Here is a 25,931-nt window from a genome sequence, read left to right on the forward strand (position 1 = left end):
CCTCCCCCTCCTGCAATGCTTGTGGGATGAAGGGGCTGGTTGAACAGCTGGAAGAGCAGAAGAGCTGCTAGATAGACAAGGTGTCTGGGACTCTCATTAGGCAGCGATCACACACCCAGAGCATGGACATTGCCCAAGGTGGAGTGTGACCCACCAGATGCAGCCAAGTCATCTCTAGTCGCAGGCCATGAGGAGCAGGTCCTTAAAAGGGGAAGGGGCCCTGTGTTCAGGAGTCACTCACAAGCTTGTACCTCCAGTGAATGCCCTTCGCCCCGACCGCCTGGCCAGTGGTTCGCTGCATTGCAGTTCATTGTGCCTCAGGAAGACTTACCTTCATCGCACCGTCCATCGCGGCGCTGTGGGACACGTACCTTGCAGAATCCTGTGCCTGCCTCTTGGCTTCCCAGGGATGGCTACTTGCAGCCCAGGAGAAGAAGGATGGTTCTGGTGAAAGGACGACAAGCAAAGCACTGGGAGGAAATTTGGGTGCGGGCTCTGCGCTGGGGGTGGGGGTGGGGTGCAGGAGGGGTGGTGCAGCTCCCAAAGTGACCAGTACACACAACCCTCTGGCAGCAGCTCCTAGATGAGTGGGGCCAGGGGATCTCCATGTGCTGCTGTCTGCAGGCGCTGCCCCCAGACCTCCCATTGGCTACAGTTCCTGGCCAATGAGAGCTGCAGAGTTGGTGCTCAGGGCAGGGGCAGCACGTGGAGACACTCCCCCCACCCCAGGGGATGCTGGGACATGCCAGCCACTTCTGGGAGCGGCACGGAGGGGCGGATGTAGAATGGGCAGGGAGCCACCTTAGTGCTGCTGGCACATCTCTGCACACCCGTTGTGGGGAGGAGCAGAGGGCCTCCATGTGCTGCCTGGGGTAGGGGCAGTGCACAGAGCTGCCTCCTCTCCCGGGTCTATTCCAGGAGTGGGTGGGTGGGGTCTTTTGGCCTGCAAGGTGCAGCAGGTCAGACTAGATGATCACACTGGTCCCTTCTGACCTTAAAGGCTCTGAGTCTAAAAGGGAGAGGGAAGTAAAGGAATTTAAAAAAAAAATAAACCAAGCATTGTAATACCAGGATGACTCCAACTGCTCATTATATAGTCCCACCCCTTTCTTCCTCCACTGGGTGTTTAATGACCTGTTGGGATTTGGGACACTGATTCTCTCATTCCATTGATAAACTGATACAACATGACTGAAATTAAACCAATTCCCAGTGGAGGAATCATCATATCATTGCATTGGCTGGGAATCAAACCCAGGTCAACTGCTTGGAAAGCAGCTATGCTCACCACTATACCACCAATGCATCTGGTGAAAGTTTCTGATTTTTCACACTTGGTGATTGGTCACCTTACTTCTCAGCATGAGGCGAATGTCTCTGTGGTCTCTGCCATTCATCGTGGGGAGTTTCCCCACTGATAACAGTTCTTGCTGGGTTGGGGATGGGAGACAGAAGAGATGTTTATTCTGTTTCATTCCTCTCCATTTTCTGTTCCTCCCCTTCCCTTCCAGGGTCCTCCCTTCCATTTCAGACTGTGCAGTGACACCCTCCCTGCACCCAGGACTCTCGAGCCTCTGGAGCAGCACGATCCCATGAGATCCTCAGTGAACAAGGGTCTTTTCCAACTTCCAGGAGACCCAGCTTGAATCTAAAGGAAGCTCTGTTCCTTCCTGGGGATCCTCTCTCCCTTCATGGAGATCAAGAGCATGAAGCCTCTGCCTTGCCTCCTGGGTCTGAATTAATGTCCCATTTCCCACTATGTGCTCGAAAGAAACAAATGTTTCTAACCCAGGTGAGTGGAGTTAATTCAGCTGGAATCCTTCACCCACATTCCTTAGGAGATACAGACTCTCTGTGACACAGACTGACTGGGGTTCATCTCTGTATGTCCCCAATGGGGAAGGAAAGACACTGAGGGCGAAGGAAGAAGATGGACAGAAGGAGTCAAATGGGGCTAGACCAGAATAGGACATTTTCTGCCTGTTAAAATGTACTAGACTCTAATTGCTTAAAACAAAACAAAACCCCACCAGCTTCTGTTTGAACCATCAGCTTTTCACAGAGCAGCCAAAGTGGTGAAGCACAGACACACATAACCACCGACAGCCCAAGTTTGTCTAAGAAGCACCTATAGTGGCTCATGCAGGGGGAAATACAGCTGTGGGTGTGAGTTCAGGCCTCACCCAGAGTGTTGGTTTTCATTAGCCACAGAGCTTCCCCCACTTGCTTTGCCCAATTCACATGGAAAGTGCCATAGGAGGGTGATGAGAGTAAATTCTAAATTCTGAAATGCGGAGGTTGGCCCAGAGATTGGGATAAGGGGTTAGAAGAGAAAAAGCTCTAAGAGTATAAAACCAGACAGTCTACAGGGGCAGGTTCGGTACAACGCCTCAACAGGGAGCCATTTGGGGGGGTTCACTCCCTCTGTTAAATGTCCTGAGAGGTATTTGAAGGTGAAGATAACGCCATGGCTAACAGGTGACTGGCATGTCCTGGGTTAAAGAAAGGGACCTGGGTTAATAGTCTGAAGATTTGCGTTACCGTCACTGTCTGACCCCCCTTCAGTGCGGAGCAGGTGTGTACGTTGCTGGGTGGAACGCACAGACTCCTGGAGAGCAGGGGCAGCTGTTTCCATGGCAGAGAGCCTGGCACTTAGGAGACTTTCTACACTTGCTGTTTTGAAGCAATTCAGTAAAATAACAGAGGCGCTACAATGTCTGGTCCAAAATTTCAGCCCCCCTGGTTCAAAAACGCTATTTTAGGATCTACATCGGAGGCTCCCGTCACTTGGACACCTGACCAGAGAGCTCAGTGGGGGCGTAACAGCTGCTGACTCTGAGGGTCCCGGGCTAAATCCACTTGCAGGGGGAAGCGTGTTGATTTATTTGATGGATAATGAGCACCAGCTACCAGGGGAGAAGCCCTGAGAGTCGCTGCCACTCCAGCTGCTGCTGGGGCAGGGGGGAGCCCCAGGGGGCCAGCTGCTGCTCTGGCCACCCCAGAAGTGCTGCCAGAGGCCACCAAGCTGTGGCTGCTCCTGCTGCCCTCGGGACCACTGGTCAAGTGGTCCCCGGGCCAGCCGCACTGGCCGCTGCTTGGGTGGTCCCTGGAGCCAGTTGATTGAGTGGCCCTGGAGTCAGCCACTGTGGCCACTGCAGAAGTCACGGAGGTTGCAGGAAGTCTCAGAATCCATCACTTCCACCACCTCCGTGACAGATACGGAGACAAACCCCTCCCTGCTGTGACTGCAGTTCCTGGAAGGAAAGAGAAGAACAGAAAGTGACGAGAGAAAGAAAAAGAGAGATTCCCTGTCACCTCTCTCCCTGCTGCCTCCCCCCTTGTATTCTGTAACCCCATTTCACTGGGTTCCCTGTGCTGGTGCCATGGGGGTGACACTAGAGTTCTGAGGATTTGGGGGGCTCTTCATTTCTCAACAATTCACACAAATTTGTCTTTGGGCTGAAATTTCTCCTGTTAGGACTCTGTCAGAGCTGTACCCCACCCTGTTTGTGGGTGGTGGAGGGAAGAGGGGAGATGTAAATTGCAGAGCAGGCAGAGAAGTCGCTCAAAAAGAGTCATATTGATCCGGTGACTGGTTCTGACCTGGGTCACACGTCCTCTGACACAGGCTCATGTGCAGAACATGGGAGCTCTGGCTTGTCCTAAATGCTGTAGACTGAGAGTTCCTGGGAAAGGGCAGGGGAGAGGGAGCAAGAGGAGAAAGGCAGAGACATTGGAGATGAGGAATTGCGGGGAGAAGAAGGAGAGAACAGAGAGACAATAAATGATTGAAGCAGAACAGGTGTCCCAACTCCATCTTGCTCATCACAGGTGTTCAGAGAGACAGGTAGTTTTCCAGTGTCAAGTCTGAACTTTGATTCTAACAATGTGCATTGAAATATCAATGGGTTCTCCAAATACCTGTTCTCTTCCCCCCTTCCCTTTTTTAGTATTAACTTTTATTTTGATGTGTTTGGCTTAACCGTGATCGTCTCTTTCCCCACCTGTATTGCAATTTGGGGTTTATGTTTATTTTGCCTCCCTGTTGTTCATGTCATTATAATTATAACAGCAAAGGAAACTGCAGGAGCAAAAACTGACTCAAAACTTCATGTCCCCATCATGCCGGAACATCCTACAAACAGCTCACGGAGCTGGAATCATAACATGCAAGCCCAGGGGATGGGAGATGCAGGTTTCCAAGTTTTCTGTCTTTCTCAGATGACACATTCCAGCCCCTTGTGTGCCTCCATCCTGTATGACCTGCTGGACTTTGACACATTTATTGTCTCATTCTATAGATAATGTGATTGTAACACAATGTGACTGAAATTAAACCACTTCCAGATGAGGAAACAACAGAAGAGAAAAGCCATTATTGCATTGGCTGGGAATCAAACCCAGATGAATTGCTTGGAAGACACCTACGCACACCACTATACCACCAATGCGTCTGGCAGGAGTAGCTTTCCTGCAGATTCTGTGCGCTGGCAAAGGGGGTGACACATGACCACGGAGTTAGTGAGCAGGGTGGATGGGCTAGAAGCTGCCTGACAGCTGGGAGCAGAGTTAGGATCCCAGAGTGACTGAAAGGGGGCAAAGGTGAAATCAGATCTCACTGGGAGCTGGCCCCACACCCGCCCCGCCCCTAGGAGAGGGGAACTGAAGCTCAACTTCAATCACAGAAAAATCTTCCCTGAGAAGGAAGGGGACAGCTTGTTTTAAAGACCAAGTTTGTGTTTGTTCCTGCTATACACGGAGGGGCTGGGTAGTGCTGATTCCAGCCCCCAGACTCTGGGAGGATAAGGAACAAATTCAGGCTGCCAGTGACCTGCAGGAGGGAGATGATCTTTTGACAGTGACGGATGCCTCGTCCTAAAGGCCTTTGTCTGCCCCCTTCCAGTGACTGTTTGGCACAGGAATGCAGCCCCCACTCCTGGGTCTCTCCTGGGGAAATAATGTTTCTGTGCAAAACACCAAAGCTTTTAACAGAAAGGAAGAAAAGGAAATGGCCACATGATGGGACTAGGACATAAGGAATGAAACACAAGATCCTTCTCCATGTGCATTGACTTTTAACCTTGTTTGTGGTGGTGTTGTATCCATGTTGGTCCCAGGGGACCTCTGGGGCGCCGGGCATTGGCCACTTTCGGGAGAGTGGGCTAGATGAACTGGTCCGACTCAGTGTGACTGTTCTTATGTTCTAACTGCTGGTTATGGAAGAGACGACCTTCCAGGCTACACAGAACTGAAGAAGTGTGTGGGGTTAGCTCCACAGCTTGTCTCTTTCACCAACAGTGGTTGGTCCGCTGCAAGCTCTTACCCTCACCTGCCTTGTCTCTCTTGGACTCTGAAAAGTGTTTTCTCTCCACTCCCTTTGGAGAGAAGTTAAGTTTCTCTTTGGGCAACTATTAGGCTGAAGAAATTGTATTGACTGTGACACTAGAATTGAAGATTTAATATTATAAATAAATGAGTCTAAACCTGAGGTTCTGGTTTTCACATTGGTTTTTCTAACTCAGTTCCCAGTTCTCTTCTAGAAAGGCCTCCAGGATGCCTGCCCAGCCCAGCAAAAGTGGCAAGGAGAAAGCCCACACTGCTGCTCTTTCAGGTACTTGAAGGCTGCTATCAAATCCCCCCTCACTCCGTCAGTCCCCAGGCTCTGGCAGTGCCTGGGATTCTTGGGTCCTAAGTGCAGGACTCTGCACTTCTCCTTGTTGAACCTCCTCAGATTTCTTTGGGCCCAAACCTCCAATTTGTCTAGGTCACTCTGGACCCAAGCCCTGTCCTCCAGCGCTTGGATTCTTTACATGCTTTCACAGAGCAAAGAGCACATGTTCCATGATTTCATAGGGCAGAGTTTTGTGCTATCGGGAGCTTTCCCTGTGTGAACTTGACAGGTGGATCAACACAGAGACACGTTGTGACCCTTCTCAGGGTGCTGAGGACTGTGAGTCTCCTTGTTGCCACCTGCCACAAGGAAGAGGGAGTTTTGCATTTGGCAGCTGGATGTTAGTGACCAAACTCACCAGCCTGCTGGAACTCAAGGACCCTCCTCTGAGCTACAGCAGCCACCTTAACCCTTGAGTTCCTTCAATGTGTCCCCCTCTGGGGTCCAGCCCGGATCACCAGATACTCGGTGAAATCCCAGAACCTCTCTTCCCCAAGTATCCCAGATTACTAGTTTTACTGCGGACCATTGCTACTGTATCTCACACACCACCTGAGTACAGTTATCGAACAAGCAAAAAATTTATTTAACAACGGATAGAGATTTAAACAAACAAACGTGAGTGATGGAAACCAACTGTTACCAACTAAACAAAGGCAGAAAATGATAGAATAGAAAGGCCAGCACAAAAAACAGAGAGGAACAATAAGATACTAAAAGGACAATGGTTGGAACTCTCCATTTCTCTCAGTCTTTGGATTGATGGGTACTAGAGCTGTAGCAACAGTTGAGGAACCAAGGTAAATTAAATCTAAGGTTTGAGCTGCTAGTGAAGCATTTCCCACACTCACTGCATTCATAGGGCCTCTCTCCTCGTGGATTGTTTGATGCCTAATAAGGTGCGAACTGCGATTGAAGGTTTTCCCGCACTCAGTGCATTCATAGGGCCTGTCCCCTGTGTGGATTCTCTGATGTCTAGAAAGGACTGATCTTTGAGTGAAGCTTTTCCCACACTCACGGCATTCAAAGGGCCTCTCCCCCGTGTGGATTCTCTGATGTTGAGAAAGGTTTGAGCTGCTAGTGAAGCATTTCCCACACTCACGGCATTCAAAGGTCCTCTCCCCTGTGTGGATTCTCTGATGTTGAGCAAGGTCTGAGCTGCTAGTGAAGCTTTTCCCACACTCACTGCAGTCAAAGGGCCTCTCCCCTGTGTGGATTCTCTGATGTTGAGAAAGGTTTGAGCTGCTAGTGAAGCATTTCCCACACTCATGGCATTCATAGGGCCTCTCTCCTCTGTGGATTGTTTGATGACTAATAAGGTGCGAACTGCGATTGAAGGTTTTCCCACACTCAGTGCATTCATAGGGCCTGTCCCCTGTGTGGATTCTCTGATGTACAGAAAGGGCTGAGCTGTGAGAGAAGGTTTTTCCACACTCCCTGCATGTATTTTTTCTCTTTCGCCTGAGCATATCCTGCTGTGTTGTGATTTCCATGAGGACCTTCTGAGTTCCCCAACAGGAAATAAATTTATCCACTTTCTTCCCTGGCTGGTTTCCTTGATCTGTTTTTGGTCTGTGCTGAATCTCCCAGGATTTTCCCTGCTCATGACTTCTGGACACATTCCTTTTCAATCTTTGAGATAATGCTCTGTTTTTACCCACTGGCTCAACAATTTCAGGCTGAGAATTCTGCTCCTCTTTCTCACATGCCATTGCATCACCTGCTGTGATAAGAGACAGAAACCTCAGACAGGAATGGAAAGGGGAAGACCAAACAAAAACAAGTGCTGAAGACAGGTCAAATAAAAATCAGGAACTGAGGGGAGTTTGACTCCCCCAAACTCTTCCCCCAAATAGGAGAGAGGAGGGGGATGAATTCAGCCTTCACATCCCATCCAAATACGCAGGGGGAAGGGAGGAAGCTACTGCCTGGTGTCTGCTAGGATCTATAGGAAGCCATGAACTATATTTACCCTGAGGATATGACCCCTGCAAGGGACAATAATGAACTGAGAGACCTCCCCAAGGGCTTTGTTGGTCATCCCAGATGTTTCCTTCAGGCACTTACAGATTCTGAGGTGGTTTAATGTTTCCTCACCTGTGCAGGGAGATCTCAGGATCTCTCTTTCCTCTGAACCCTGGAGGTCTGGGACCCATGGCTCTTCCCCTTGTTCCAGCTGGGAGATCACATCATGCTGGAAAACTAGAAACCCTGCACAGAAGAAAGAAAACAAAGGAATTCAGTTGATTTCATAAGACTTGGTCATAAAAAAAACATTCTATTCATTTAACTTCAGTGCTTAGTGTGACCTGGTGGGCCAGGGGCAGTTCTCACTGAAAATGCCAAGATCAGGGCAGGCTGAAAAAGGGAGAGCAGATGCTCCCAAAACTGCTGGTAAACACTGAAGTTAAACTCACCGACCAGTCACAAACTGTGCTTCTGATCCCCCACACGGGTAATCGAGAAGCTGAAAAAAGAAATCACACGGCCCCCTTTATTCCATCCCAGTTCTCTGGCTCCTAATCAGCAGCTAGGTCCAGTACAGTGAGAGGTTATTTAAAAACTCTGCTCACATAAACAAAGTGTTCCTCTGACCCCAAAGGGTCACCCACATCACCAGGTCAGTATAGGTTTGGATATTACCCAAAATTCCATCCTTCCAGCCAATCCTTTAGCATCTAAACTAAAGGTTTAAATGAAAGAAAGACAGAAAGAAGTTAAATGGGAACGCAGTCAGATACATTCCAAAATGGATATATCAGGTTCTTAGCAGTATTGGTGAGTTGCTGGCTTGAAAGTCCGTCTGGAACACATCCACAGTTTGGATGGGTCATTCAGTCCTTTGTTCAAGGCTTCAGTTTGTAGAGAAGTTGCTCCAGAGGTAGGAAGGGGGATTGAAGACAAAATGGAGATGATGCAGCTGCCCTTTATATTCCTTTTGCCATGTGGCCTGTACTTCCTGTGTTCCAAACACAAGATTCACAGCACATGGCATGGAAAAGCCTTGGAGTTCTCAGTAAACAGGCATACCCCGGCATGTCTTGCTGACTCAATAGGTGTATCCCCTTGGTCCTTTCCATGGGCTCATTGTACAGATGATGACCCTGAATGGGCCATCAAACAGGCTAGGCAATGTTGATCCCAATATGTCTGGGGGCGTCACCCAGAAACACTGCACAAGTCTGGAAATACAGATATACCCTACATATCTATAACTCACAATACAAAGGTGATACAAACATAAGAACATAAGAAAGGCCGTGCAGGTCAGACCAAAGGTCCATCTAGCCCAGTATCTGTCTACCGACAGTGGCCAATGCCAGGTGCCCCTGAGGGAGTGAACCTAACAGGCAATGATCAAGTGATCTCTCTCCTGCCATCCATCTCCATCCTCTGACGAACAGAGGCTAGGGACACCATTCTTACCCATCCTGGCTAATAGCCATTTATGGACTTAGCCACCATGAATTTATCCAGTCCCCTTTTAAACATTGTTATCGTCCTAGCCTTCACAACCTCCTCAGGTAAGGAGTTCCACAAGTTGACTGTGCGCTGCGTGAAGAAGAACTTCCTTTTATTTGTTTTAAACCTGCTGCCTATTAATTTCATTTGGTGACCCCTAGCTCTTGTACTATGGGAATAAGTAAATAACTTTTCCTTATCCACTTTCTCAACATCACTCATGATTTTATATACCTCTATCATGTCCCCCCTTAGTCTCCTCTTTTCCAAACTGAAGAGTCCTAGCCTCTTTAATCTTTCCTCATATGGGACCCTCTCTAAACCCCTAATCATTTTAGTTGCTCTTTTCTGAACCTTTTCTAGTGCTAGAATATCTTTTTTGAGGTGAGGAGACCACATCTGTACACAGTATTCGAGATGTGGGCGTACCATGGATTTATATAAGGGCAATAATATATTCTCAGTCTTATTCTCTATCCCCTTTTTAATGATTCCTAACATCCTGTTTGCTTTTTTGACCGCCTCTGCACACTGCGTGGACATCTTCAGAGAACTATCCACGATAACTCCAAGATCTTTTTCCTGACTCGTTGTAGCTAAATTAGCCCCCATCATGTTGTATGTATAGTTGGGGTTATTTTTTCCAATGTGCATTACTTTACATTTATCCACATTAAATTTCATTTGCCATTTTGTTGCCCAATCACTTAGATTTGTGAGATCTTTTTGAAGTTCTTCACAATCTGCTTTGGTCTTAACTATCTTGAGTAGTTTAGTGTCATCTGCAAACTTTGCCACCTATTTAAACATAGAAATAATATTATCATACTTGGCAAATCATAACATTTTCACTGACACCTTACATGGCATATCTAGCATGATTCATTGCAATTTTATCAGATTATATTATTATTTTATTATTAATACCAAAGTGTCTCACAATTCCATACAGTGTCACACTTGGTAAACCAGTGAATTCCCAGGACCAGTTCCCCAGGGCCTTGAAGATGCCGAACACTATGCTTAAAAGGGATTGAAATACCCACATATCTGCTGGGAACACACACACAGACACTGTGTCAGTCTATACCCCTGTGTTCACTCTTCTAGAAAATTATGATCAATTTTGTACACAGTATGGCTTGTGAGGTATCATTTGAAAATGCATAATCTACTGAATATTATCCTTCTGTTAAAATGTGTAGTAACACTGTATGTAAAGTTATGAGATTTTACAGTATGAGATTACTGAAAATGTTACAATTCTGGGTAACACCCACAGAGCAGTTCCTCAGAGACAGCAAGGCAAACAGCTGGTCAAACAGCCATTCTCCTGTAGGGGGAAGGTGTGAAGAAGACATTTACATTCCATCACAGGGACCTCTTGAAGCTGTTGTGGAAAACAACCACACGACTGATTTTGAATCAGCTCAGCCTGAGGCTCTTTTCTTAGTTAAAAGTGCGCAGGGGGTGACAGCTATTGGAATACTGTCCCCTGAGCTAAAAATCACACAAGCCTTTTAAAGCTTAAAACCCCAAACAATGACACATATGTTGCACGTTAATTACCTTATTTGGAATATATTGCAAAATATGATGCAAGCAATGTTGGAAATAATTAAGAAAGGGATAGATACGACAGAATATATCATATATCATAATTGTAAGAACAGCAAATAAATCCATGATAGACCCACATCTTGAATACTGCATGAAGATGTTGTCGCCCCATCTCAAAAAAAGATATATTGGAATTGGAAAAGGTTCAGAAAAGGGCAACAAAAATGATTAGGGGGATGGAACAGTTATGCCAGACCTAACCCCCAGTTTCACTTGAGCAAACAGGAGCTATTTGACACTGTGCGATATGGCTCCTGTGCTCTGTTCCCAAAGTGTTCTGCAGCAGGGGAGGGTCTCTGGTAGTGTGTGTGTGTGTCACTGGCATATTGGGGTGATGCTGAAACAGGACAGAGTAGAGGTGGCATCATGGGGCTGGCGTGAACCTTTTCTCTTCATTTCCCCTTCCAAGAACCGAGGGGACAGGAACCCTTACCCAGCGAGGTCACTGTCTCATAGTTCTCCTGCATGACATCCCAGTAGAGGGCTCTCTGAGTGGGGTCCAGCAGAGCCCACTCTTCCCTGGTGAAATGCACAGCCACCTCCTCGAAGGTCACCGGCCCCTGAAAGAGCAAGAGTCCAACACTCAGTACCTGCTGCCCCACTCACAGCCCCACTATTTGTGGCAGAGAGGAGCCAATCAAATGGAAGCTCTGGGTGGATCCCACTCAACAGAGTCCCACCCCCACCCCGCTCAGCGTATCCAGCAAATACCAGGGTGAGGGGACGAAGAGAGAGCCCCTTGTCTCTCCCAGCAGATCCATCACACACCTACTAGCCACTGACCGATACAGGAGATGGAGCCCCTAGTAGGGTCCAGGGAGAGCTCCCTGGTAGGAAGCCCAATAGCCCCCTTCATATCTCACAGCAGCCGCTGGTCAGTGAGCTCAGGCTCCAGCCCTGGGAGTCTGGTCAGTTTGACTAGCTCCATGTAGGTGGGCTATTTTCTTTCTTCACAAATTAGGGCATTTCCACCTCCCAACCTCCTGGGTCTGTTCCTAGAATCTAGGCCACTTATTAAATAACTCCCAGCAGGTTTGCCACACCCTGGCCTCCTCCTTTCCCCACGCTGTGAATTTCCTGCCCCGCTCCAACCTCCAAACCAGACTGTGCAAACCTTCCCATCTCCGGTGTATTTGCTGTCCCTCTCCTCCAGTAGGAACCCACCAGCAACCCCCCGATAATCTCTACCTGAGTTGGCTCCACTGCAGCCATTTCTCTTCCCTGTCCCATGGCAGGCTGGGATGAGCTGGAGCAAGACATGGACGTCATTCTGCAGCCTGTCTGGGGGAGAAGGGCAGTTGTGGGTGTCTCACAACCGGTTTTAGTTCATTTCACATCAGAATTCCCCCAGGCCCTTTCCCTGCAGACAGACACCCTAGAGTCTGCCATGCTGGGAAATGCTGTTTATTACAATGTAGACCTGGTCCCTCCTGCCAGGCTAAGCCCAGACACATTTTTAATCTCCCTTCTCCCTCCCCTCACCCCGTAACAAAGTCTCTGAACACAAGGCTAGAAAAGAGCAGAACCAAAGGAGTCACTGTGGAGGATTCCCTCGGACACTGACCCCACGGCAGCTACACCCCAGCAGGGGGAATATGGAGTCAGGAATTGGCTTTTCCTCTGTCTGATCCTTGTTTTGTTCATTGGAAAGTGGTTCTGCCCAGGGACGCAGCAATACATGTGTCATTTCTTCCACTGCCCCTTTCAGTTTCTCCTTCCCTGTCCTCTCCCCTGCCCCTCTGGCTGGGAAAGTCCCATTCCTGGGGGCTTTGCTCTCCCATGGCTGGATTTTCTCCTGGCAATTGCTACTGGGAGGAGAAATGAGGAGGGGCTGTTTGTGCAGAGTCACTTTCTTGCCAGACCCCAGCACTTTCCCTGAGGTCTTTCAGTTACCTGGAGACTTGGCTCAGAATTTAGTATTAACAGGGCCCAGGGCTGCCCTAGGGGGCTAGGACCAGCTGGAGAAAGTCATCCCCTGGGCCGGGCAGAGAAGCAGCTTTAATTAAGGTCACTTCCCAGCACAGAACCCCGCTGGGGGAGCAGCAGCAGCTAAGCCTGGTCTCCCAGATCACAATGGAGGCTGCAGCGTCTGACCCAGGAAGCTGAACCCCAGTATCCTGAGCAGAGAGGGACAGAGCGTTTGAGCAGCTTCCCTCCTTTAGCTCTCTGGGGAGAGCAGCTAATGAGAGCCCCTCCTCACAGGGAGAATTGCTGGTCTCATTAGCCCCACTGTTCATCCAGAGTCACTCCTTTTCTTTCCATACAGTGACTCTGGATTAACAATGGTCTCAATGAAACCAGAGTTCAGAAAGAATGAGTCCAGAACGCTGTGGAAGGGACCATTGTGCGGCAGTGCTGACCCCCCCCCTCCCACCTCCCTCATCCCCCAGATCCAGGACAAGGACTGGACAATGGACTCGACAATCTAGAACAATAGAACTGGAAGTTCCTGCAGTTTTCAAGAGGGGAGAAGAGTAAAAATCTGTGATTTCACCTCACAGTGTCTGATAAGTGGCTAGAAAGTTATCACAGTGACTGGGCCTGGCCGGGGAATGTTAGGCAGTGCTTGGAGCCAGGATTCTGGCATAAGCTAATCAGGGAGAAGAAGCGAGGTCGGGAGCAGCCCCCATAGCCTCAGTCAGCCCCCCCCCCCAACCCCAGATATTCCCTGGGACCCAGCCCCCAGAGTCCCTGGCCAGGGACCTCAGATACCCCTCAGAGCCCCACCAGCCAGAGAACCCCACCAGACCATCACTGCCAGGTTGGGAATCCCAAAGGGTTCCCCCCACCAAGAGACCCCAACACCCAGAGACCTCCCAAAAGGGACCCCCACTGGGAACTCAGTCCCTCACTGCCTGCCTAGGACTCCCCCACCAGCAGGATCTGCCCTGCCATTTGCCTGGGACCCCCTCCTCCACCCAGCGGGATCCCCTGATGCTTTTCAGTGGGACCCCTCACTCTGCTTCCCTGGCATCCCTGACCTAGTGCCAGGGATCCCTTCCCCCAGCTCTGTGCACTGGGCACGGCAGCGATCCCAGGAGCCAGCCGGGGAAGCCCAGACAGAGCCCCTGGCACAGCACCAGGCTCCCTCTAACCCCCTGTCCCGCCTCCCCAAGAGACGCCCACCCCAGCTGTTCTGCAGCCACCAGGCCCTCAGCGATACCCACCTCCAGGACCCACAGCCTCAGGGCTGGGAACATCACAACCACCCCCTGAAACCCCAGATCTCCAGATCCCACCAACCTCACTAGGGTACCCCCTGCCCAGCCACCCAGAGGCCTCCCCCACCACAATCCCCCTTCAGCTGCTATCTCCCCACACAGCCCCACCCCCACCCAGCAACACTGTTACCTCACAGTGCCTGAGAAGTGGATAGAAAGTGACCACCGCCCCCTGCTGGCCAGTCACACAGGCAGAGGGAGCCCTGGGGGATGTCTCTTGAACAGGAGAATGGAAGGCCTGGAGGGACAAAATAGATAAGAAATTTCCATGCCCTGTCACTAGCAAATAATGGCCACCCTGGATCCACCCCAGAAGTGGCTGCATCTTAGCACTGTGGGAAGCAACCCCTCACAGAGGCCATTTGCCATGGGGTTTGGGATACTTCTCAACTCACACTGCACTCAGAGTGACCTCCTCATCCCGTGCCAGCTGGAGAAAAGAAAAGGGTCCAGCCAACTCTCCTGTTACCAGCTGGGAACCACTGATCCCTCAAACATGGGGAGGCCTCTGGCCTTGATGGGTATTAAATATGTGGCTGGTCTCTTTCTTTGGCAAACATTTTAACAGAGGTAAAGGAGGGACCAAATGATTCGTAAAGGAGACGGGAAAGATGATCTCTGGGCAATTTAACCCCCTGCGACCTCCAGGATGGAGAAGAACTCAGGGCAACAGGTTCCCTCGAAGGAAGAAGTTGCTGGGATTTAGGAACACGGGGAACAGCCCCAAACCCGAGAGGATTTTTAACTGACATTTGATAATGACATAGAAAGAGGCAAAACATGAGCTTTGAGAGCAACGTTCAGAAATGAAAGAGAAAGGGTGGAAATCTGAGAGATTTTGGATCCATTTTGCAAATTATAGAGAGGAAAGTGGAAAATCAGAGGGATTTTATATCAGTTGTTGATAGGAGGCAAAATCTGAGTGTTTCACATCAATATTTGATAAATGAATAAAGAGGAAATGGGCAACATTTGCAAACATTTTATATCCAGATTCAAGAATCTGAGAAAAGGTGTAAATCTGAGATTTTCTTGGTATTTTATAATTAGAGAGACAAGGGGAAATCTCAGGGCATATTCAATTAGAAATAGACAACTAGAGAGAAGTGAGGCAAACGTTTAGGTTATTTTATATGAACCTTTGAGATTTGCACAGAAAATGTGTCACAAACTGCGTATTTGAGAAAGAGAGAAAAACACCAAGATCTGAGGGGATTTTATATTGCTGTTCACGAACTAGTGGAAAAGGGGGACTGTTGGACTGGATTTTATACGACTGTCCAATACATAAACACAAAGTGATGGTTCCCCCACCCCCACCATGGGCAGCAGGGAGCCCTTTGAGGAGCTGATTAAAAGGGAGGGGGAGGGGGAGCTGAAAGGTCCCTGGATAAAGGAAGGGGGCAGCTGTGGGGGATGGGCGGGTGACTGGCAACTGATGGTTGTGGGTAACTGTGTTGGTAGTTAGGGGGCAACAACTGGGATTGGGAAACGGGGGTCTGGGCAGTCCCCATGGGGGACACGTGCGCCTCCCTTCCCTGCCCTGGCAGAGACCCGGCATCTCATAGAATATCAGGGCAGGAAGGGACCTCAGAAGGTGTCTAGTCCAACCCCCTGCTCAAAGCAGGACCAATCCCCAACTAAATCCCCAAATGGCCCCGCAAGGAGTCAGCTCCCAGCCCTGGGTTTAGCAGGCCAGTGCTCTAACCACTGAGCCATCCCACCCCCACTCCAGGGGCAGCCATGTGCTGGGGAATGACTCAGGGCAACAATTTCCCACCTAAACAAGGACAAATCACTGCAGATCAAACGGGTGGGAAAATGCCCCTCACTAGAGAAGATTTTAAACTGACGTTTGAGACTCATGGGGAGAACGGGGAAAATCGGGGGAGACAGGAGAGCTGATCATTGGAGGGGAAAGGGGGGGAATCGCCCCAGATTTTATAGCCCCATGTGAGACACTGTGAGAGAAAAGGGGCAGAACTAGAGAGAATTTGTATCGGGGGCGAGAGGCAAGTGGCACAAACAGGGACAGGATCCAATTAACTCACCTCCCCCCTTCGCCCGCCCGCCACTCCCCCCCCCGGGAATTTCCTGGCTGCCCAGAGACAGTTCAACCCCCCCCCCGCATCCCACTGACCTTCCCGCAACTCCAGCTTCTCCTCCCTGCCTGACACCCCATCTCCCACACCACAGGGGATCCCCTGCCAGGCCCCAGTCTCTGCCCCCCAAATCTCACTGGGGCTGAGGCAGCTCTGAGGCTTCTCCCAGGTTCCCTGGGGCAGAGTCACTTTCCTGCCCAGCCCCAGTGCCCCCCCCCCGGGGTCTCTCACTCCCCGGGGGCTCCGTGGGAGGCTGGACACCAGGGATGCAGGACGGCAGGAATGGGGGTGACAGGCCTCCTGTTCCTCAGTCTCACGGCGGGACCCAGGGGGCTCGTCACTCTCCGGCTCGGGAGCGCTGGGAAGACCCGACCGTGGAGGGGCCGTCGCTGGGGGGGGCGGCCCCGCGCAGGCGCTGAGCACGTCCTTATATCACTTCTGTGGCGGGAAAAGGGCGGAGGAGATGGAACGCTGAGGGCTGGGTTTGGCGGGAAACACCGGTTGGGCCTGGTTTGAGCCTGTGTCCTGATGGTAAACAAGTCCCCTCTCAGAGATGGAGTCCAGGGGTCAATAGTTCATATGCTCCAGATTGGATCTTATTTTAAAGCCAGTGATTTACTTCAGCAACATCTTATTAACCAACTAATTAAACCTATTGAACAGTTCATACTTCTCACACCTAACAATGAGATAAAAAAAAGATCACAGACAAGCCTTGTCAGTAACGGCTAATGTCCCACCTGGGAAGCATGTGAGCTTGCTGCAGAGCTGCTGCTCAGGACGGAACCTCCTGCCACCCCAGCCTCCAAAATCACTCAGGCTGCACTTTCTGCACAACTAGATGCTGGCTGAGGGGGGCGTGGGAATTGGTGGCCTCTGCTGCAGGTGATGGGAATCGCAGGTATTTAAAGCCATGGCCTAGAGGAGGGAAGTGCCTAACTCCAGAGTCTGCAGCTGCCTAGGGCCAGGGCTGAGGATTTAGAGTCCCTAGTGCTGCCGTTGCAAGGTTCAAGCAGGCTCAGCCTTGGCATTGCCACCCCTCCTGCGGCTCGTAGCTGCAGCTGGCTAAGGCTGGCCTCTGGGAACTGGCCCCATGGCTGTAGCCAGAGAAGCTGCAGGTGGCTCTGTGACTACTGGGACCATTAAGCTAGAGCAGCTAAAGACACTGGAGTTCACCTCAAGGAACAGAGGTCACCAGTAGGACAGGAATGTCAGGGGGAGCAGGGAAAGAGGGAGCAGGTCAGGCTGGCAGAGGGAGCTTCCAGCTGGGTGGGAGCATGTCCAAAGTAGAAAGGAAACAAGCATGGGGAGAGGTGGTGGTGACCAGGTAGCAGACTAGCATGTAGATGGGAGCAGAGGGAGAGAGGCTGGTGGCTTCAGATTCCCAAGGGCTAAGTCCTGACTTTGGGGAGATGGTGTTTGCAGGTGGCTGGCTCACATGGCAGGATGGGGGCTGAGGGGGGGATCTGTCAGAACTGATCAGGTGTCTGCTGGCTTTAGAACTCTGAGCTGAGACTAGGACCACATGCCGTAACTGGTGACATGGGGGGTACTGGAGCCATGGCTAGAGAAGGTCTGAATGAGGAAGGAGATAAATCTGTGGGGAGTTTCCTTGATCACTATGAAAGTTCTGCTCACTGTGGACACTGGTAAACCCACATGGGTGTACAGCTCAATGAGAAAACCCGGGGGCTGAGGGAGCTGTGTATGGCAATGCATATAGTCATGTAGGGGTGTGTGATCAAAATGAAAAATGTCTCTGAGGTTCAGTACCGGGTATGCTATGGAACCAACGGCACTGCCCCACCAGGCCCACACTCAGAGCCCACAGTGACTACATAGGGGCCTACAAATATGTTTGGTACCAGGACCCACAGAAGGTTAATCCAGCCCTGACTGCCTGAGCACTATTTCAACCCCACATTTTGGGGTGGACTTCCCAGTGGGAGCTGCCGAGCCCTCCCCCGCAACACACACACACACACACACACACACACCCCTCCCTCCTGGTGTTGGGAGGGGAACAGGAGAAAGAACAAAATAAGCAAGAGAAGAAGAGAAAGGAGGGAGGGAGGGATGGAGGAAAATGTGAAACAAAAAGGACAAACCCCAATGTCCCCGGTGATTCTAAGGGACAAAATCCCAGGTGCACAATAAAATTCTGCTTCCTTAAGCTCGTGTTTTCCATGCCTAGAATTCAACTGTCACCACATGGATCAGACTGAACAAGTTTCAAACCTCCAGGAGGCTCTTACCTTCTAAACAGGGACGGCTGTTTTCTAGTAAAATCACTAAAAGGGAAGGAGAAAACTCAAAAGAGGTTCTTCCTGGCGCTCACGTCCGTGAACCCGAATACTCTCTCAGTCCTCAAAGAGAGACCTGGAGAAGGAGACTTGCTGAAGCAAAGCCACAGGGGTCTCTGAGGTTTCCCTGGCCCCTCGCCCCGGTCCTGCCTGGCTGATGTCAGCATCTCTCTGTGTGGTCACCACCTCCCCACCACCTTGGACCAATAGTCTGAGGTCCTGCCAAAGGCCTTTGTGATGTCACTGCCACACCCCTCCCTTGCTGTGCCAATGTCCTGCCCCTGGCCAGGCACTTTGCAGATTTGAGCTACTCCCTGTGGATCACCCCACTCCAGGAGTGTTCGTTCTAGGCAGCAAGCCGGCTAGACAGGGAAACATCAGACGCTGCTCCCAATGCTACACTCAGTTTTTCAGAAATGAGTCGACTTTATGGCCAGAAGAGACCATTAGAGCATCTAATCTGATCCCCTGCATATCACAGGCCTCCTGTAGGACACCATAGCTACTTTTGGGGCAAACACATTCCAGAAAGTATCAGAGGGGTAGCCGTGTTAGTCTGGATCTGTAAAAGCAGCAAAGAATCCTGTGGTATTCACCCACGAAAGCTCATGCTGCAAAACGTCTGTTAGTCTATAAGGTGCCACAGGATTCTTTGCTGCTTTTACATTCCAGAAAGGCATCTAGTCTTCATGAAATGACAGCAGGAGATGGAAAATCCATCACGTTCCTTGGTAATTTGTTCCTGTGGTGAATCATCCTCGCTGTTGAATATTTGTGCCTTAGTTGTAATATGAATTTGTCTCTTTTCACCTTCCAGCCATTGGGTCTTGTTAGGCCTTTCTCTGCTCGATTCAAAAGCCCTTTAATACCCAATCCTTTCTCTCCATTAAGGCACTTCAGCATTTCAATGAAGTCACCTTTCAATCTTCTTTTGATAAGCTAAACAGGTTGAGCTCTTTCAATAGCTCACTAGAAGGCATTTTTCTCCAGCCCTCAGAACATCTGGTGGCTCTTTGCTGCCCCAGCTCCAATTTCATTGATGCCGTGTCACCTCCTGTGACATTATTGACATAATCTGTAACTGTATAGATCACCGGTGCGACCACTGTTCTATATTCGCAGCCAATACTGTAGAAAGGCTGTTGTGCAAGGGGTCTATGGAGAGGTTCTGATTGGCTCATTATAATTATGCTATCTCTAACTGTGTATCATTTTTGTAGTTGACGTTATGAATATTGGCTCTATGCTGCCCGTATTTCAAACTTGTGCTCTGCTTTCAGGGAACACCCCAGCCAGACAAGTTGGTGTCAGTTCTGCCTAGCCTGCTTGATGGCCCATTACGGACCATCAGCTCTACAATCGACCCACTGAGAAAAGGCAGATACACCTTGTGACTCAGCAAGGTCTGCAGGGACCTGCCTATGGACAGAACTCTTAAGGTTTTTCTATGCCATGTGCTTAGGGAGATGTATTTTCCATGCCCTGGTTCCTCACTGACCCGGGGAGAACAACAGAACACAAGAACAGAAACCTTCCCCCAACAGATTTGAAAGTATTTTCTTCCCCTATTGGTCCTTTTGGTCATGTGCCAACCAGGTTACCTGAGCTTTTTAACCCTTTACAGGGTATTTTATGCTACCCGTAGCGATACATTTATGACACCCTGTAAATAGCAATCTGCAGAATCTGATTCTGAGAAAGGGCAGGGTGAAGGGAAGTGGCTTCAGCAGATTTACTGAGCATGCTCAGTTCATGTGAGCATGCTCAATGCACCATAAGTAGCAAATTCCTACACACAGCAGTTACTCACACTACACCTGAGGCAGCATGAGGCAGGGGCTCCATCGCTGTCCAGACCCCACCCAAGAGCAGATCCCCAAGGGCTGCGAGACCCTCAGCTTCTGGGACCTGTGTGTGGAGTCTCTTCTGCCCACCCAGGGCTGCCCCTGGGGTCCCTCTGGCCCTTGCCCCTGGCCTGGGGCTGCAGCAGAGCCTGGGACTGGGTCCAGCTGGAGAAATTCCCCACCTCGGATGGGCACAGAAAGTGCTTCAGTGAAAGTCTGTCCCTGGAGCAGCCCCTCTGGGGCCGCATCAGCAGCCCGGAGCTCAGCCCCGGCTCCCAGCGCACACTGGAGGCAGCAGCATCAGCAGTGACTCGTACCTTACAAGCCCAGCCACCAGGAGGTGCCCCACGGCTCTTTCCTTGTTTTTCCTGCTTCCTTCCTACCAGCCCCCCACTGCTCCAGCCCCTTCCTGGCTCCTTCAAGCCCAACCCAGGCTGCAGCTGCCGCACTCACCGGGCCAGGGACTGTCTGAGGTGGGAACTAGCCCCATCTCTGCTCCTCCTCCTGCCCCTGTGTGTCCCAGAGCCGCTGCAGGGACTGACCCGCACCCAGGCTCGCTCCTATTAGCGCTCACAGGGGCCAATCCAGCTACGGAGAGTGAGCGCCCCTGGGAGCAGGGAAGTGACCAAGTCTCCCTGCCAGAGGGTGGGGGAGGGGGAAGAAAGGGAAAGAGGAGAGACTGAAAGGGAATAAGGAGAAATAAGTGGGGAAAGCAGCACCCAGCTCTTTTCTGCTGCATCACCCCTGAGCAGATTGCTCCTGAGCTCTGGGTAAATAGCCCCCAGTGTCTCCCAGATCCCCCTGCTCCCAAGGCAATGCACATAGGGGTCTCCTTCCTGCCAGGAGTGATTACAAGCAGGTGTAGGTGTCACCCTTATGCCATGATTGGAGAAAGACAGCAAAGCTTGGGAACACGCGTCTGTATTTCCAGTCCAGTGTGACAATCCCGGCTCCAGGAGGGGTTTGTTCTCTGCTCCTGCTGGATGGGCACCGAATGGGGCAGTAACAGGTCTGTGTCAGTTTTTGTTGTTCCACGTTCCTTAACTTAGAACAGTGTGAAATGAAGAAAATGGAGATTGAATTAAATGGAAATACACAAAGAAAAGTTCCATCCCCGTTGCTTATTGAAAGAAATGACTCAATTTCCCAGTTACAGGTTTTATTAACATGAACAAATAAAGCCAAGAGCGCACGTCACTAAGGCTAAATGACTATAGACACCACTCAGCTAAGGGTTAAACAACACAGTGATAAAGTTCAGGTCAAATCAGGAAATCAATGAGTTAACAAGGATATTGCGCTGGAATCAAGTCATCAATTTAGTCCAACCATCAGATTAATACAGCAGAAAAACCAACCCCTATAAATCCTGAAAGAGCAACCCAAGAAGGCAGGTGCACATTTAGTGATGCCGAAACCCCAGTCAGAGATTTTCCACCCAGGGAGTGCAACCCAGATTTACCCAGCTGAATATTTCAATACCGAAACAAAATCATTGCTGACATTTAGCTCACAACCTCAAAGCTAATTAGTTTTCTCCTTAGATTTCACTATTATGTAGCTAATACTTCTCCTCGCCCTCTCGCCCCAAAATACATACAGACCTTAAGAGAGACACATTAGTAAAAGAATTCAAACAGCTCTCGCTGAACAGTACGTATCTGACCACTCAATTCCTTGCAATGCTTGCACGGGTGAGGCGCATGCATTCTGTCATTTCATAGGGCAGGGTTTTAAGGCTATTAAGATTTGGGGAACTATTCTTCCTAGCATCTTCCCGTTGTAGATTTCAGAGGTGTTCACACCCTCACCGAGCCGCACTGTTACACCCCAATGAAATAGAAAGACTGGGAGTTCTCCAACTTCATAAAAAGAAACAGACAAAAATAGAAAAGGGAACAAAACGTTTCTAAGATAATAAGGGGTTGGATCTCTGCACCTCTCGGGCTTTGGATTTGCCCGGAGTAGGAACTGTAGCTGCAGTTTAGGAACCAGGTACTGGCATAGATTTCCTTTCTCTCAGGTGCAGGGCGTGACCTATGTCTCATTCTCTCTGTCTCCCATCGGGTGATGGGACCATGAGTGAGAATGAGGAGGGGAAACCCCAGCAGGAAGATGCTGAGGAATTACAACCACCTGTGCTCTATTTTCACAGACTCTGGACTCAGCATTCAAGTATCCTGCAGTCTGAACTTCACATCTGATACATTCCCTCATTGGCTACCATTGTTTGGCTAGCAAGGAAGTGCTTCTTGTCAACAAGGCAGCCAGATTGGGACCCGTAGGCATGGAATGGCTCTGAAGTAATCAGCTGTTTCTCTCTGTGCTTCGTCTAACTTTGGAGCCAGATGGTAAAAGACAGTTGTGCCCAGTTTAATCATGGCGTCCTTTAGGAATGTGATCAATGCCACTTAACTAGGGAGCAGGATTCTAAAAACACCACAGCTTCCATCTCTGGGGTGAAAATCAACCACTAGTACCTGCAATTTCTACCTGAGTTCTTGTCAACTCTTTGACCTTACTTGGAGTAATTTTACACTTCTCTGGCGTAGAATTCTTCACTAACCTCACAACAGATCAGTAGCGACAGTGAGGTACAACTCCCAACTGTGCCCTTTTATTTCTTTAATCTGGTGGCACAGATTTAAAATAGGGACTAAATTCAGGTGCAACTTAGAATCCCTGTAAGACAACAAATGTCAGGTCTCTATTAAAAATAGGTATCTTTCTGCAGCTATATCACATTCAACACGGATTTCATTTTCTACACATTTGCAGCATCTCCCAGGGGTGAGCTGAAGAGAAATGTCACTTCCATGTTTCCCATCTCTACCTAGATAGAGATTGTATTTCCCAAATAATAGCCATCTAGGTTGGATATTAGGAAACTAATTTTGCTAAGGTGGTGGTGAAGCACTGGAATGGGTTACCTAGGGACGTGGTGGAATCTCCATCCTGAGAGATTTTTAAGGCCTGGCTTGACAAAGCCTGGCTGGGTTGATTTAGTTGGGGTTGGTCCTGATTTCAGCAGGAGAATGGACTAGATACCTCCTGAGGTCCCTTCCAACCCTGATATTCTATGGTTCTATGACATACACTCCTACGACTCAATAGAAAAAATCATAGGACTGACCCCAAAGAATGGTGAGCTGGAAAAGGCAGAAGCAGGCAACTCATCTGGGGGAGCTGAGCTACTACGGTGAAGGTGGTGCAAAGATCACTATGTGGGAATTAGCAAATGTGATTTAAAAAAAAAAATCTTTGCTCAGCCCTAGTCAAGGCATTTATTACAGTTCTCTCTTACGTGGATTTTCTGATGCCTGATAAGGTGTGAGCTCCAATTGAAGCGTTTCCCGCACTCGGAGCATGTATAGGGCATCTCCCCTGTGTGGATTCTCTGATGTGATATGAGGGCTGAACTATCAGTGAAGCGTTTCCGCACTCAAAGCACGTGTAGGGCGTCTCCTGTGTGGATTCTAAGATGTGTGATAAGGTGTGAGCGCCGACTAAAGCTTTTCCCACACTCAGAGCACGTATAGGGTCTCTCTCCTGTGTGAATTCGCTGATGTGAGATGAGGTTGAACTATCAATGAAGTGTTTCACACTCAGAACATCCATAAGGTTTCTCACCTGTGTGGATTCTCCGATGTGTGATAAGGGTAGAGCTCTGACTGAAGCTTTTCCCGCACTCGGAGCACATGTAGGGTCTCTCTCCTCTGTGTATTCTCTGATGAGTGACAAGGTCTGAGCTCCCATTGAAGCTTTTCCCACACTCGTGGCATGTGTAGCGTGTCTCTTCCAAGTTGATTCTCTCGTGTGGAATAAGGTCTGAGAGACTACTTAAGTTTTCTTCTGACCTCTGCTGAGTCTCACAGCCTGTTTCTTTTTCTGGGAGTGCACAACTCCGGAAACATTCCTTTGGATCTTCCTGACAACGTTCCATGTGGTTCTAGTTGCTCAGCATCTTCCTGCTGGGGTTTCTGCTCCTCATTCTCACTCACCAGCCCATCACCTGATGGGAGACAGAGAGAATCCAGACATAGGTCACTCCCTGCACCGGAGAGAAAGGAAATGTCAGAGAGAGGAATGGTAAAAGGGATGAACAAACCAAAATATGTGTGGGAAAGATCAAACCGACCAGGAGCTGGTTTTCCCCAAACCCTTCCCCAGAGGAGAGAGGAAAGGATCAGCTTTAGTCCGCATCTCACCAGAACACTCTGGGGAAAGCTACATTGGGCAGGGACCTGCTGCCACTTGTCAGAGTATAGGTGGGAAGCCATGAGTCACATCTGCCTAATGATTCCACATCTGCAGGGAACAATCCTGAACTTGGAGAGCTCACAGGGTCTTTGTAGGGCATCCCAAATGTTTCCTGAATTCACAGCCAGTTTTTGAGTTGGTTTAACCAAGTCCTCACCTCTGCAGGCAGCTCTCGGGAGCACTTCTTTCTCAGAGCCCTGGAGATCTGGGACCCACGGCTCTTCCCCTCGTTCCAGCTGCGAGATCACATCAGGTTTGGAATCTGGAAGCCCTACTCCAGGCAAAGAAAACAAGGGAGGTCAGTGGAATTTGTGGGATACTTGTCACAAAGAATATTCCATGGTTTTACCCCCAGCTCATTTTTAAGCAGTAACATCACAAGGCCAGCTTCCTTGGCTCAAAGTGGCAGGAGAGTTGTTAATCATATGCATTACCTTCATGCCTAAGAACAAACTAACAGTGGGTCCCCATTGTGCTAGGCAAAGTACAAACAGAGAATAGTAGATGGCCCATGCCCTGAAGAATTTACAATCTAAATAGACCAGACAGACACAGAATGGGGGAAGGGGTAGAACCCACTGTTAGAATAGAGATATTCAGGCCTGCCTGTAAAGCCTATAGCTTAAGAACTTAGGGGTATTTTTTATCACTTAGCTACTTACAGGAGTGTGAAAAGAGAGAATCAAAATCACTGTCTGTATTTGTAAGGGCCTTCTCTTACATGGCATTGTCTGTGCTTCAGACTTCTGGTCTTTTGCTGCTTGCTGTCTGCGGGACAAGAACCAGGGAAGCGGGAGGCCTCTGACATAACTGACATGACCTGGTAACTAAGAGGTGAGCTTTTAAGGAAGATTTTAATACACGTTGGAAATGATCAGGATTCCCATGAGCACTGATGAGGGACCATGCAAAATATGCATTTAGATCCTTGTCTTGTTTTATATCCTTTCCCCATTAGGCACACTGGCACTGTCATGGATCCATGGGATCTGTGCAATGCCTGGGCTTTTAAACAGTGCTTGGGAAGCCTCTGGCTTCAACACTCCTACTTCAACCTGTGAGCTCTGCCAGCAGGTCCAGCTGAATGACACTCCTGTTCAGAGACTGTTCCTCAGTCAATGCACAGAGCAAGTTTTTGCTGTGGCACTGGGCAGACTGTTAAAACATAGCAGGGTTCATTAGTGAACCGAAACACAGCACTGGAAAGTCCTTAGATTAGCACAGGGAAATGAAGAAGACAATATAGTCCATACTGGCCAATGCCCTTGAGCCAGGCTTCTGTAGAAAACGCTTTGGTTTCCTTTAACTGCACCTGTCCGTTTGTCTTTGCTCCAGTAGAGCTCCCTGCGTCTATGAGCCCAGTTATTCCTGCTCCCAAAAATGTAACGAGTCCATGTGTGCTTCACTCAGCCAAGAGGCGATCCTCCCATGGACAGGTGACAATCATT

The 25,931-nt window shown here is 49.5% G+C and overlaps 1 protein-coding gene, 1 non-coding gene and 1 pseudogene across 2 annotated transcripts in view; 1 reads left to right on the forward strand and 2 right to left on the reverse strand.

Annotated features, from left to right (window-relative positions):
- LOC120381687 overlaps positions 1-25,931 on the forward strand; it is a 377,258-nt pseudogene that overhangs the window by 164,371 nt on the left and 186,956 nt on the right.
- LOC120381683 (zinc finger protein 850-like) overlaps positions 1-25,931 on the reverse strand; it is a gene marked incomplete at its 5' end in the record, with an annotated part of 218,952 nt that overhangs the window by 101,217 nt on the left and 91,804 nt on the right. Inside the window, 2 exons of the mRNA XM_039499809.1 lie at positions 6,690-7,108; positions 23,829-24,005. Of these exons, the coding sequence (XP_039355743.1) occupies positions 6,690-7,108; positions 23,829-24,005 (596 nt within the window). The remainder of the gene's footprint in view (positions 1-6,689; positions 7,109-23,828; positions 24,006-25,931) is intronic.
- TRNAG-UCC lies at positions 1,234-1,305 on the reverse strand. Its single transcript has one exon. It is a non-coding gene; the product is annotated as a tRNA-Gly (tRNA).

This window comes from Mauremys reevesii, linkage group 14 (genome assembly GCF_016161935.1).
Source record: "Mauremys reevesii isolate NIE-2019 linkage group 14, ASM1616193v1, whole genome shotgun sequence".
NCBI classification, from domain to species: domain Eukaryota; kingdom Metazoa; phylum Chordata; order Testudines; family Geoemydidae; genus Mauremys; species Mauremys reevesii.